The sequence below is a fragment of the Lissotriton helveticus genome, chromosome 5_1, assembly GCF_964261635.1.
Source record: "Lissotriton helveticus chromosome 5_1, aLisHel1.1, whole genome shotgun sequence".
In the NCBI taxonomy this organism is placed as follows: Eukaryota; Metazoa; Chordata; class Amphibia; order Caudata; family Salamandridae; genus Lissotriton; species Lissotriton helveticus.
In genome coordinates this window covers 1,589,211,562-1,589,225,371 of record NC_136065.1, presented here as the reverse complement: position 1 = coordinate 1,589,225,371, position 13,810 = coordinate 1,589,211,562, and the positions used below count along the sequence as shown (strand labels likewise).

General features: G+C 45.3%; 1 protein-coding gene across 1 annotated transcript in view; it reads right to left on the bottom strand.

Annotated features, from left to right (window-relative positions):
- The window catches only part of GNAI3 (G protein subunit alpha i3), a 332,572-nt gene extending 320,689 nt beyond the window's left edge, over positions 1–11,883 (bottom strand). The window contains exon 1 of the mRNA XM_078644767.1: positions 11,514–11,883. Coding sequence (XP_078500893.1) covers positions 11,514–11,631 — 118 coding nt within the window. The 5' untranslated portion in view covers positions 11,632–11,883. The remainder of the gene's footprint in view (positions 1–11,513) is intronic.
- Between the last annotated feature and the right edge of the window lie 1,927 nt (positions 11,884–13,810).

The window sequence follows — 13,810 nt, the reverse complement described above, 5'->3', positions numbered from 1 at the left end:
GCAATGCCAACAGCTCAAACTTGTGTACATGCGAGACCTGTTGTATAGCAAATGCTTGTTTATGTATTCACCACTTACGCCCTTCCAACACAATATTTTAAGTTCAAACCAAAACCTAAAAAACACCTCCTTCAGGAACTATATAAACCTCCTGCCTTACACGAGAAGGGGCGCCGCACACCAAACAGACAGACAACCATCAGAAGAGTCAATGCTTCAAGCTGGCAGGGCCTGGGTGCCTGCGCTGACTGCACGTGCTGGGGAGGGGGGGGGGGGGGGGGTCGAGTCTTTTTTTGCGGCCGTTTACTTTCGATGAGAGAGCTCGGGCACTTCTCGGTGTGAATGAGGTGCCGCTGCAATACACTCAGCAAGTCCCTCCGTCTCCTCGGGTTCAAACGTCATCACCAGCGCACACTGGGTACCAAGGTGTTTTCTCACTAGATATACTGTCTCCTGTATAATGGTTTATAAACAAAGCCGATATTCGTTCCAGTACCTGACGGTTTAGAGCTGGCCTTTTCTAAACAACGCATTGTGGTAGGCTTGTGTTTGTATTTTAATAAAAGTTCATTCTCGTGCGAGACGCCTGCCTACGAGACGCTGACTTTTCAAGCAGCCTAAGCTTTGGAATTAATTTCAAGCATTGTTGAGGAGTGTCCCATGATTTTGGACCTGCCTCCCCCATCTGAGATTAATTCTCCAGGGATCTATAGATTATTCTACATTGACCAAATACTCTGGCCCCTCCGCAAGGAATTGGGTTCAACGAGGACCTTACATCTCCTAGGGGGGTTATTCGAAGCACCATCACAACCTCTGAGGTTGCCCCAGTCTGTCCTGATGAAGACTCGCACGGCCAAGGTCTAACTTACCTACATGGCCTTAAGACGAGTCGAAACTTCGACGTCCTTTTAAATACACAGCCTGGACCCTGACCCTTCATACCCTACATGCCACATGGGAATGTATATCCCCATTGTTTGAATATTTGTGAGTAAATCTTGCCTAGAACTGCAACTGTGGCCAGGCCAAAAAGGACTGTGACCTTGAACCAGTCCTCTCTCCTCAAATATAGTACTATCTTCTTATGTCACTATCTTAAATTACCTGTCTTCTCTTCACCACTGAATCACAAAACACACTCAAGCACTCTACCCCTTCGCACGTTCCTTCCTTGGGGCAACCATTAAACCTGTAATTATGTTTGTGAAGTGTATTAACTTTTAGCATTTGCAATGAAAATAAATTGCCTGTGGTCCTAGAATTTGGTTTGTTGCTTTATCCATTTTATGCTTTAATTAACGTATTAGATACCATGAGCAGACTTCTGTTCCCTTAGCATGCTCGCAAACTGTTTCACCTGATCAACTAGGTATTCAGAATTAAATCTGACAATGAAATAAGGTTTAGGACCATGGTCTATTGTATCAAGTTTGAATCTGCAGCAAGGCGCTGGCGACGTTTACACCCAACCTGAAGGCCTTTTAGGCGCTTAGGAGCATTTAGGGTATGGTTTGGTGTCAGAATAGGAGCTGTGGGGTCTTTCCATGCTGGCCACTGAGGTGCTTGGGAAGGGTCAGAAGGCTGATTGGAGAGCTTGGATACCATGCCCCTTCTGTTATTGACCTCTCAGCTTTGACCATCAGCAGGTGCCCCGACTTTTCTCACAATGGTGCCAACGATGGTGGTTCTCTGGGTGCTAAAGGGAGGGGACTCAATAAGGGATGGCAATGAGTACACAGAGGGCCAGTAGTTCGTAGCCAGCTTAGTCAGATTTTGTGAAAGACAACCAATCAAAAGCATTCTGAGTGTGCCGTCAAGTTTTCATGATGGTAATGCCAACAGAAGTAGTGAGTATTAAAGAGGACTACAGATTCTGAGAACACAACAACGAATGCGTTTAGTACTGTCATACCCAAACAAGAGTAAAGTGTTCTCGCATCACAGGTCTGACAGCCACCTTGTGCCCGCCTCGTATGCTCCACCGAGTCGCCTCGGACCTCCTCCTCACTGTGAATCCAGCTCCTAGCTTGACGCCAACATGGCAGCGCACTTGCAGGTTAGTACGGCCAGCCATCAGGACAACAATAACACATGCATGTCGCGCCAGTCCAGTGACCTGGCTGCTGCAGCCTGCACTGCAGACAGCCGGGGAAGGTAGCGGCTGGGATCCCTGGTACCGCTCACGAGGTGGGGGTTGAGCTACAGAAGCCACGCTGCTCTCAGACACTCCCCATGATTGCTTATTTAGTGTTTGAGGCGGGAGTACATGTTCCTTCCTTCTCCCGTGTGTGTGCTTCATGTCCTCAGCTCTGTAAGGTTTGGGGGCTTCAGATAAAGCTATAGCACACACTTTCTGAGCTTCAGTGGAAGAGACAAGTACACGTGTTTGTAAATTGCATTTTAAACATGAGCATTTGAAACCAGACAGCAGAACTTGTAATTTGGTGCATTTCTGTCAGTGTCGTGGCTGTGGCCCCACTTTAAGACAGACCAAGAACACGTAGGCAAAACAAATACATTGACGCAATGTAAAGTATTCATTGCATTCAGGCTTTCTTTTCCTTTCGCTCCTCTTTAGTGAAGAAGGTAAACAGGTCATAAAGCAGTGGTGATCAAGAGACGCAACGAAAGTGAATGCCGCAAGCAAAAGAGACGCTGTGCGCGTGCACATCTCCTGTCCTCCGTACGCGTGCACATCTCCTGTCCCCCTTCAGAAGGAAAACTCGACAATAATAGATCTCACCAAGCGTGCAGCGCATGCGCTGCATCGCTAGGCGAGACCTAAAAATGTCAGAATTCAAACCCCTCAACAAACGATAGGTAAGGGCTCTCTGAGACCCACTACAAGGTAACGGTGAGGATGCCAATGGCCCTGCTATAATAAGACCAGAAATCAGAGAGCTTCAACACACTTAAGATCGCAAAATCATGCTACTGAACACAACGTCAGGTGACCGCACTACAAGCAGAACAATTTAATCAACAACAGGCCATGGAGCTCCGTTTAAAAGTGAAGTGTTAAGATACACAAAGCAAGTTTATGTAATGACATGTCAGGCAAGAGTCTTGGATCCCTCTTATAAAATGAGTTTAGAACCCTCCTGAAAGGAACAGGCCTGGCCTCAGGGCTGCAACAAAAGACAGGTCATAAAAAAAACTGCTACACACCACGTCAGGAACAATCCCTCCTACCAACATTCCATGATACATAGATCCCCACCAGGAGACAACAGAGGCCTACTCAAAAATTCAAAAACTTCATGTCCTTCCTACATAAGGTACATCAGAACTGACTTGAATGTATTTTTCTTAGCAGCCAGTGTTTCAGCCAGAGCTGCCAAATGCCAGGGCTGCATAAAACCAAGACTGCCTGGTCAGGAAACCATTTCATGCCTCTTTCACCCACTGTCCTATAATTATTCTCCCTCTTGAATTCACACATACAGGTTATGTTTGTTCCCTGTTCTTTTCCCATTTGCCACTGCTCCACTATCTTTCGCTACGCCTTCTTTCTCCCATTTCTACATTTCTGTAACTTGCTGGTTTCGAAGTCTAATTATGGGGAAAGGTTGCGATCACCAATAATGAATGCTGGTGCACACCACAGGCACAAATTGAGCATTGCCTACAGCAGGCATTATATGGCTAACAAATATTATAGGAAGGGACAGTTAACCAGCATCAGAATTTTGTTAAAAATCAGGACTTGCTAAACTACCAGCAATCTGGATTCGATCTCGAACAAGGAATTGAAACTGAACTCACATGATGGGTGGCATACATGCCCAGGTAAATAACGTACGACTGATTACATTTGTACCACACACACTACCCAAGCTATAAGTTTGGGGAGGTGTCTTAAACTCCTCATCCTTTAAGACATGCTAGTAACATTCAATACTGTGGATTATATTTTTGTTTACCCAACCAAAAAGTCATTCTCTAGTGTACACATACAATTTTAAGATCGAAAAGGGAGCCCTTCTTGGGAGCCTGAAGCTCCACTGATGACACCACTTGTCTTGCTTTGAAGGGGCAGGGGAGGGAGAGAGAGAGCACGCACATTTATACACATGCATAAAATCTGGGGGTTGTCTGATATGTTAAGTTAAACATAAACACGATCTGACCTAGTACCCAGGCAAATTTATTTTGACTGTAATAATTACAACTTCCAATACCGTTCATTGATGGGGAACAATATAAAATCGGTATTTTAAATGTAATCAATGCAGACTTGGCTTGGGTTAAAAGCCTGCATTTATAGCTGACAATTTAAATTGCCTGGCGTTATAATGATTAAAACGCAGATCCCTTTTTAGGTCGAGGACCGAAGGCTACGCTTGCGCAGTCTCCGGGAGAAGATTTAATGTTTTGGAATATGGGGGCTTGAACCCGCCTCTCTCCTCCATTGGCTGGCTTCCTAAACGGAGGCCAGCCATTGGAGGAGAGGGTCATCACTCCCTTAAAGCCCCGTCTTTCGGATTTCGGAGGCGTGTTTTTTTGCGTTCGACTGTGACGTTATCCGTCACTCAGAACGCCAAAAAACACGCCCCCGAATCCGAAATTTTGGCAGCTTTGCGGCCGCCATTTCAGGCCGACCGCCGCCACACTATGTCACAAAATATGCTGCTTTTGTGCAGGCAGTACTTGTGCTGTCACTGTTTGCACGCGCTCTTTAAATTCGGACTGTCTTACTACTAGCACAATAAACTCGAGTCTTCTCCAAAAGCTGATAACATAAGCGCCATTTGCTCGGATTAACGATAAAACCGTGTATTTACAATAGCACACGCTGTGTCCCTACATGCAGTTACAGTACATAAATCGCATTATGCAAAAACAGTGGCTTTGAGAGGCAGCGCATTTCGAGATAGTGCTCTGCTTCTTATCATCCGGTCAGTAAATAGTCATGTGGCATAGCAGAGATCTCTTTTACGTTTATTTCCTTACATCCGTTTTCAGCCACAGAAAGCCGAGCTACTCAGAACACAACATTCATAGCTGCTGCACAGGTTTGAATGCCAGCGCCGTCAGCTCCGCTTTTCAACATTTTGAGATCGTTAGAACGGGTGCCATTTAGTTGAGATATCTATGAGTGGCATTATGCGCCTGGAGCACTCTGCCCACCGTAGGCGCTACATTTAAATGCGTGCAGCTCGTAAAGGAACACTAGTCCTGAAACCCTCTCCCGTACACAGCAGTACTGAGGTTGCAGCTGGTAGCCCTGCGATCCTGCCAGTGTGCAGTGGTTTCGATTCAGTGGGTGAAATAACTGGGAGCTTTCTGGAGCGCGCTGTGCGGGGAAGCCTCGGCCCTCCTCCTTGAGTGCGAGACCGCGTCTCTGATGACACTCTGATCGCTTCCCTCTCCGCATGCACCAGCCCTCACCACCTCCTCGCTGACTGGGTGGGCACAGAGCCGCAGACGCTAGTATCGGCAGGCAGGGCTCGGTAGCAGAGCTCCCAGGTCCAACCTCCTGCAGGAAAAGGTAGGTGTTCAGCTCTCTTCTTTTAATTTTAAAGCCGTTTTATTTCCAGACCGCGGATTGTGCACTTTTGCTGCTGTCGGAGCCGGTCTCCACGAGACTCCTGGACTCGAGCAGTCTCGGAGGTGCTGCGGTCACCGAGGCAGCTGCCCAGCGCCTCGAGGTCTGCCAAAACAGCGTGGCGCTGAGTCAGCCATGAGAGCAGTTTGTAAGCAAGTGAGGTGTGGAGGAGACGTGCTTCAGAAGCTAGATTGTGGCCTTGCATCTCAGCTAATCCTGGCGTCCCCGCTACACAATAACCTGTGACCCTGGGCAAATAACTTCAACTCCCTATACCCCAGTCCCCAGTCCCCCTTGATGCCCGGGCTCAGAGACAGGTTTTCCAGCTTTAATCATTGTGAAAAAAACACATAGTGGTACAGGTATCGTCTATAACTTATTTATTTTAAAGGCATGTTGATTTAATTGATGATCAGAGGAACGCATTTGCCCAGGGCGTTGCGAGCTTTTAGCTTCACACCTGCACTCACTTTAAGGGCAGGTTGCACGGACGGACTCACCACTATAAAAATGAATCAGTTTCCATGTGTGGGCAATCAGTGTGATTGGCCGTTTCATGTACACAGTGTGTATAAACAGCAACTGCACGTGCGTGCGAGTGCTCTCAGAGCTTCTACGAGCTACAGCATGCCGAGCGAGTGGGAGTCTAAGCACGCAGCGTTAACACTGGCTCGTGGCATGCCAGGCCCCTAGGGCTGTGCCCTGGTCGTGCTATTTGGCATGGGGGAGTGTCTGAATGTAAAGGAGGAGGTTTGCTCCTTCTGAGCTGATATATGTTGCATCAAAGAAATACGCACGCGGCCCAGGAACCTCTCAGTTATCACCGCACCTGCCAACACACAGCAACGCCTGTCTGTTTCAGATGCGTGTGGGGATGCTGAGCGTCAGTGTGAGAGGCAAGAGCGTGCACAGTGGGATGCTGTCACACCCCCCACCAGAGAGACAAGTGAAAGTGACGCACTTCTCAAGATCTGAGAAAAAAAGCAAACTATGACCATTTTGAAGCTAAGTGAAAGGTGTGCTGCAGAGAGACAGGAGAGATTGATAAACGTTGTGATGCATCATGTCTTCTACTTAGATGAGGAAAAAATACATTTCTGGTAAATGACCCATATCTGGTACACGATGTTAGTTTAGGTGAATAATGAAACTGCTGATAAGAGTCGTTCACCCAGCCCAAGTGTTTTTAGGTCGAGGACCGTAGGCTGCGCTTGCGCAGTCTCGGTCAGAGATTTAATGATTCTTAGTACGGGGCTTGAACCCGCCCCTCTTCTCCATTGGCTGGACTCGTAAATGCTTGCCAGCCATTGGAGGAGAGGGGCGTCAGTCTCATCAAGCCTCGTCTTTTTCGGATTCGGGGGCGTGTTTTTTTGCCTTCTTTCTACCTGTGACGTCATCCGTCACTCATCAAAAAACACGCCCCCGAATCGGAAATATTTCGGAGCTTTGCAGCCGCCATTTCAGGACGACCGCCGCCGGAAGAAGTCGTCTTCTGTTAGGACGTGTGTCCTGGTTACTTTCTAACAATTTAAAAATAACACGTACGTCACCTGCCGCCATTTTAAAACAAGTGTGGCTCACAGCTCCTAACTGTCTGATAGAAGCTGGGAAAGCAGAGAAAGTATAGAATATGTGCATTTGCTAGGAAGATATTTCACTCCTGCTGCGCCAGTAGACACATGGGTGGAGACCAGAGTTCTCGTGGGATGCATTAGCAGTCTCCGGTGCTGTGTCCGTGGGCCAAGTTCGCCCTGTGTTGCTGGCGGGTACTCTCCTTGTGCTGGGTTGCAATGGTAGTCTGGTTGGTATCGCGGAGGAGTAACGGAACTGAGCGCTTAGACAAAGAGCATTGAAATGTCACACGCAATGCGTCATGAGCTCGTGGGGCATTCTGAGTCAGGGTTTGTGGAGTTTTGTGACCCCAGATGAAACCCACAGCCGGTCGAGTGTGTGTGTGGCTCTGTGTAGATAGCTTTTTTTGTAGGTGGCTCTATGTGTGGGTGACTCCGTCTGTGTGAGGGTGGCTCTATGAAATCACTCTGTGTGTGTGTGGCTCTGTGTGGGTGTAAATGCAATAGGTCATGCATATTCGAGCGATTAAGCTATTGGCATTGTAAATGAGAATGCCATTTATTTAACAATTAAGCTATTGGCATTCTCATTTACAATGCCAATAGCTTAATCGTTAAATAAATGGCAATGTAAATGACAATGCTATTTACTTATGATTTAAAAAAAAAAAAAATAATCATAAGCAATGCCAATAGCTCTACCTTTAATAATGCCGAGACCATTGCATTGTAAATGCTTGTATTTGAGAAATTTCAATTAGCGTCACAAACTACAAAGACTCCACTAGTAGCTGCTAACAAAAAGTATTTTTTACGATACTTTTACCTAAGCGCTTTCAATAACAAGTTCTTCAAGTCCGATGCACAAAATCTATCCTCCTGCTCCATTTTAGATCAAGTCTCTTAAATGTTCAAGTAAAGAATAGATTAAATTGAGGTGAGGGCAAGTTCACAGTTAAATCAGTACAAATGTACTAAGCCCTTATTACCCATTCAAGAAGGCATTAACGGAATTACAACATTTCTTAGATTATTGTAGATACTTCTGTGACTGATTGCTCCCTGCCTCACGTCACTCAATCAGCTTTTTCAAACTATTTTCAGAGCATTCATTGGTTCCAGCATGTGGCAAATTAAATCATAGTGTACACTGTATAAAAGTAATACCACCAAGGCAAAAATCAAATACTAGCACTGCTGCAAGAGATAGACCAGAAATTGTATGTCTGGAACAAGAGGCAGGCATGGACTCTTATATCTGTTACGAAGAACATATTGGGTCTCTCAAAGAACTGTTTACTAAGGGGAGATTCCAGAATACTGCTAAAAATAAATTTAGGGCATCATTACGATGTCCGGCGGAATCACTTCCACCCAACACCACATTGGCTATGGGACCAACCAACACCCGGTCTACAGTCCCGACTGCCTCATTAGGATGGGACAGAACACTGTTCTGTTTCATTCCTACAATTTACTATAGGAGCATGCACGCTCCCATAGTAAAATGGGAGGTGCAGATCATTCCTGCACCCTGTGGCAGGCACCTCAAGGTGCCGGGTGCAGGGATCATCAGGCCTCCAACCGAGGCTGTACACCAAAGGAGCCCTCAAAGATGCTTTCCAACATGGTTTCCATGTCGGACAGACCGGCAGTGAAACCATGTCGGAAACTGCCATCGTAATCTATTTGCCGTACTCCGACTGGCGGACGAGCTCTCCAAACCCGTCGGAAGCCAGCCGGAATAACCAGTAGGATTCCTTTCTGACCACCTCAATCAAAATGAGGAGGTCGGAAAGGAATCCAACCGGCCCATTACGATATGGCCCAGAAGGCTCTGAGCTGCATCTTAATTGGGCCCATACTATACATGTAGTGCTCCGATCTAGAACAGGCCAAGACTAAGAGTCTTACTTTATCACAAAAGTCATACTAGTCCAGTCCCATTCCAACAAACAAGAATACCATACTGGCAGACTACCAAAATCAACACTGCGCCAAAGGTTACACCTATTCTCAAAGCAGATAGTGTACATCGGGCTCAACGAAAATTACACCTCACAGGCCTCAACTTTTCTTAAAATTCGACACATCATTTTTAGGTCGAGCATTCAAGACCTCTTGTATATACTTTAGTGTATATACTTTAGTATAGACTTATATGGCGTCTGTAGATCACCCCTAGGACTGGTCTGCTCCCGCTAAGGGACTTTTTTCTTCTGTTCAACTGCCTCTATTTAATCGTCTTGATAGAAAACGACCAGTAGAGGTCAACAAAATACCAGAATCACTTTAGCATTCTCTAGATTCCAGTCCATAGAAATGGTCTTTCACAAGCACCCACAGGCAATAATATTGTATTTTCAGTGATAGGACCACCAAAGGCCCTGTTTTTATATTAAAAACAGAGCTTTGGACTATACCATTTCAAGCTGAAAGACAATATTTCTCTCCATGTGTTCCCATACCTGATGTGTCACACAGTTTGATGCTTACTTTCCCACCATGTTAAAGAACAGTAGATGTTTCAGCACCGAGGCTAATGGGCTGCATAGATAAATATATATAAGGTCCCAAAGGTGAGATCGATTGCATTGCACATGCTTGTTTTCAAAGCGCTTCCCTTTGAATAAACCTATCTGCTGAATAAACCTGTCATGTTTCAGTGAGTGTTCGTCCTCCTCTGGAATCAGATCAAAAACTGAACTTAAAATTCAGCTCACAAAAAAAAATGTGATTTCAAATATCCTATCACATCTTCTCCCCTTTTGCTCCTACGATTTATAACTCTCTTAGGGCGAACAAGAGAAAAGTTCCAAACCTATTGCCTTGAAACCTCTTAAAATCGCATTTCCAGTCCTACCATGCCATCTTCCCTGCTCATCTATTTTCTAGACTACTTCATTATAAAATTAAAGTCAGCCCTTATTACCCAGCTAATTTGTCTGCTGTCCTCGTTTTTTATAACCTGTAAAGTGTTCTGCAACTCATGTGCTGGAATCAGAAGTTAATAAACTATGCTTGCAATGACAGAGATATCACATTGGGCAGCCACCTTCTAAGGACAGGTCTCTTACATTACAAAAGCACAGCTCTTTAAAAAAAATATTTGTTACATTACAGCATGCTGCCATAACGATATGCCTCTACGGTGCTTAGCACAAAATGACAGAACTTGCATGTGAAGAATCCCAAGACCATGACAGAACTTTCCCAATAAAGCCGAGTCCTTGACGGACCTGTCAGATTGCGGAGTGTTGCTCACAATGACAAATCTGACGCAGCTGAGCTCCCATACCAAAACATCAGAAATTCCCCATTACATAATTAGCATCATGCATATCATATTGCACAACCTAGTACATAATAACAGGCCTATTAGAGAAGTGCTTGCTGACAAACACGGGGTTGTCAGGGTAGACGACAAAGCTCATGGCTTGGCTAGACTGCCGCAATACAGACTGCCGGTAACAATGAGAGGGCTGACACATATGGAGGGAGGTCAATCCATAATGACAAACATGTCACATAACAGAGCCCACCTTACAATGACGACTGTTGAATTACAGAGGCCTATGGGCATTGATGGGACTGTCGAAATGCACTGCAAATTAAGAGGACTGACATAGTACAAAGAACGGCAAAAAGTGTTGTCGCATTACCGGGCCCTACGCATAATTACAGGTCTCTTTCTCTACAGCACCCTGGTTGGGTGAGAATCCCTTTCCTCCACATCCCTTACTCTAAAACAATATGATCTCACTGGATGATTTTTCTCTCCCTCTTGCAGTGTACTATCCGATCGTCTGGACTAATACACAGTCCTCTAAAACAAACTTCTCTAACAAATGATCTCTTCCTACATCACACCCACTCCATTTTCTGCATCAACGCCTCCGTTACCAAGTTGTCCCACGTCACGTGTGACAACTTCCTTCCTTCCTTCAGTCCTGGCGTGTTAGCCCGCAGCACAGAGCTTAATGAGATTGTTGAGCCCACAATGGAATGATAAAGTCGAAACTACAAGTCTAATATGCAACAAGCAGTTAGCTAAAAAGAAGTCAGCACACGCCGAAGGTGTAACGAATGGCACGGGCAAAATGCAGTGCCCCCAACGTATCCAGCTTCGCCGCCTCTCCAAACTCAGCCTCCTACACCCCAATGACCCTCCACTTAGATAGCTCTCCTGCCATTCTCGTAGTGTGATTCTGCACACCTCCTCTTTCCTTTGGGGTGAAAGGGGCGCTTGGTTGTACAGCTGCCATCCTCGTCGCCCATCCGTTCTCCCATGTTCAAACCCAGCAGCTCCGGTTCAAACCCGCTTTCGTTCGCCTACTCCCTCTTCCCCCAGCCGTGACGGCCACCCCCGCCTACGCCACCATACTACTCACCCAGAAGTAGCAGCTTGATTTCACGAGTCGCCTTGACCCGGTCTTCCCGCAGGTTCCGGTCAATCATTTTGCTTCTTTCCACAGCGGCCTTGTCCTCGGCGCTGAGGGTGCAGCCCATGATGGGGTTGGGCGGAGGGCAAAGAGCCCGTTGGGGTTACGGGTATCAAGCTGGACGAGGGCTCTACCCCAGTGTTCCTATATGGGCAACGCTCTCCACTGCTTCCCACTCTCTCGTTCTCTTCTCACGGGCTGTCTCGCACATTCACAACCCTGTAAAGCCAAACTGCGCATGCCCAGTCCCGTGGGGCGGTGTCGCTTCCTGCGCACCGCCATCCATAGGTCAGGCAGAAAGTCTCGGCTTGTAACCCGTATCTGGACTAGAGTCGTGCACTGCTCTTCGAAGCCACGAGAACAGAACGTTTTGACTGACTCTAACATGGCCGCCGCTTACACATACTTCTCACATCTAACAACAAGACAAGTCAGGCGCAGCCACTCCCTGCTCACCGTTTACGTTACAGTTCGTTACTTCTCTGCAACCCAGCCCAGCGCTATTGTATACATATGAAGCCTTGCGCTCAGAACACGGAGTGGTTGAAGAAAGCAATACAAACAAGTACCTTAAGTGAAGTTGTAAGTTTCCAATTTTTTCAACATTTTTAAATGTAATAGTTGCTATTCTTTATAGTTTAGGAGTTTTTACAATCTTACAATACATTCAAATACTTATGTGTTTTGGTGTGACTTGCAGCATACAAGTTGCACCCTGTTGAATCTATTCAAAGGGGTAAAGTAAATTACTTATGGAAGTTGATTTTATGAAGGTGGACAATAGCTATCTCAGGGATAAAGTACCTTCTGCTGTACATTATAAGGATTTTGCAAATTTCGGAAGAATTTCATGACAACGTAGAAGAATGAGACCAAAGTCTGAGTTCCTTTACAAGGTTATGGTAACTAGAGGTGACTTGCCTATCCTTATCATGTACAGATGGCGGTATTTTATTCTTTATGAATACACAGTCACATCACCTTTCCCACAAAAACCACTTACATCATTGGGTTGTAGCTCTTTCACAATGCAAAATAAAGCAAGTTTGCAAACATGAAAAATAAAGGTAGAATCCCTGGTGTAAAATGGAACACATAAAAAGATGCTAGATATTTGTTGCAAAAATATATAATAATCAGTTTAATACAAATCAGTCTTTAATTTTTTTTTTTTTTAAAGTCCAATAGCTCCGAATGTGTACAAACATGCAGAAAGATTTAAACTTTTCTATATTTACTCAAGGAATGCCAAAAGTAAACCTGTTGCCATAAATATCTCCTTTTTGGTTTGTCGCTGTAAGTTGTGCGGGTACTTCATTTCTTTATAATAGGTGATTGGGTGCATCACAAGTAATCGACAATAAAGAAATTGGAGACATGTTTTTATACTGGGATTGCCGAATCGCATGTGTTATAAATAGGGCTCCCGGTTTAATGGTATTTTTTTTTTTGGGTGACATTTCCGTCTCTATTGATCCATATTTATTTTTTGTCAACTTTATCTGTATTTATCCATATTTAATACGGGTTTTGTGAAAAAAATCAAACTGAAACTGGTATATTTCCACATTTATTTAACCAATAAATATGCAGTCATGCTTGAATGCCTGCCAGGTTTCAGTGATATCAACTCACACAGAAGATAAATCAATGCACTTATATGAACATATGCACACAGAAAGGGAATCCACTGACGTGTTCACCTGTGTCACATCATTCACCCAAAATTCATCTTTAATTAAGAAAACAATCCACAAACATTGGGGTAGAGTGAACTCAGGGGATTTAACTCTCACGTCCGAGGTTTGCAATTAAACGCACATCCAACCTGAAGGATACCTTGGTACATACCAGACCCAGAAGCAAGGAACCAAGCTCTCAAAGGACGCTATGCGACCTACCCCCCGTTACTGGACACTAACCCTGCAGGGGCTGCTCTGTATGTAATCAGACAAGTGTTTTCAAGGAGTTCCAACTGTCCGAGACCTTTACTTGGCAACTCAAGCGACACACTAATTGTAATACAGCCAGATGTATATACCTCCTCACATGTCCCTGCGACAAAAGGTACATAGGGATGACGATGAGGCAGATCAAGCTATGTATTACTGAACACAAAAGCAACGTGAGATGCATGAAGACTACAAAGAAGCTATACACTTACTGTAGGACCTCAACCACAAGGCAGATACCCTGAAATGGATGGTTCTCGAGTCACATCTAAATATCACACACCAAGCACTCTT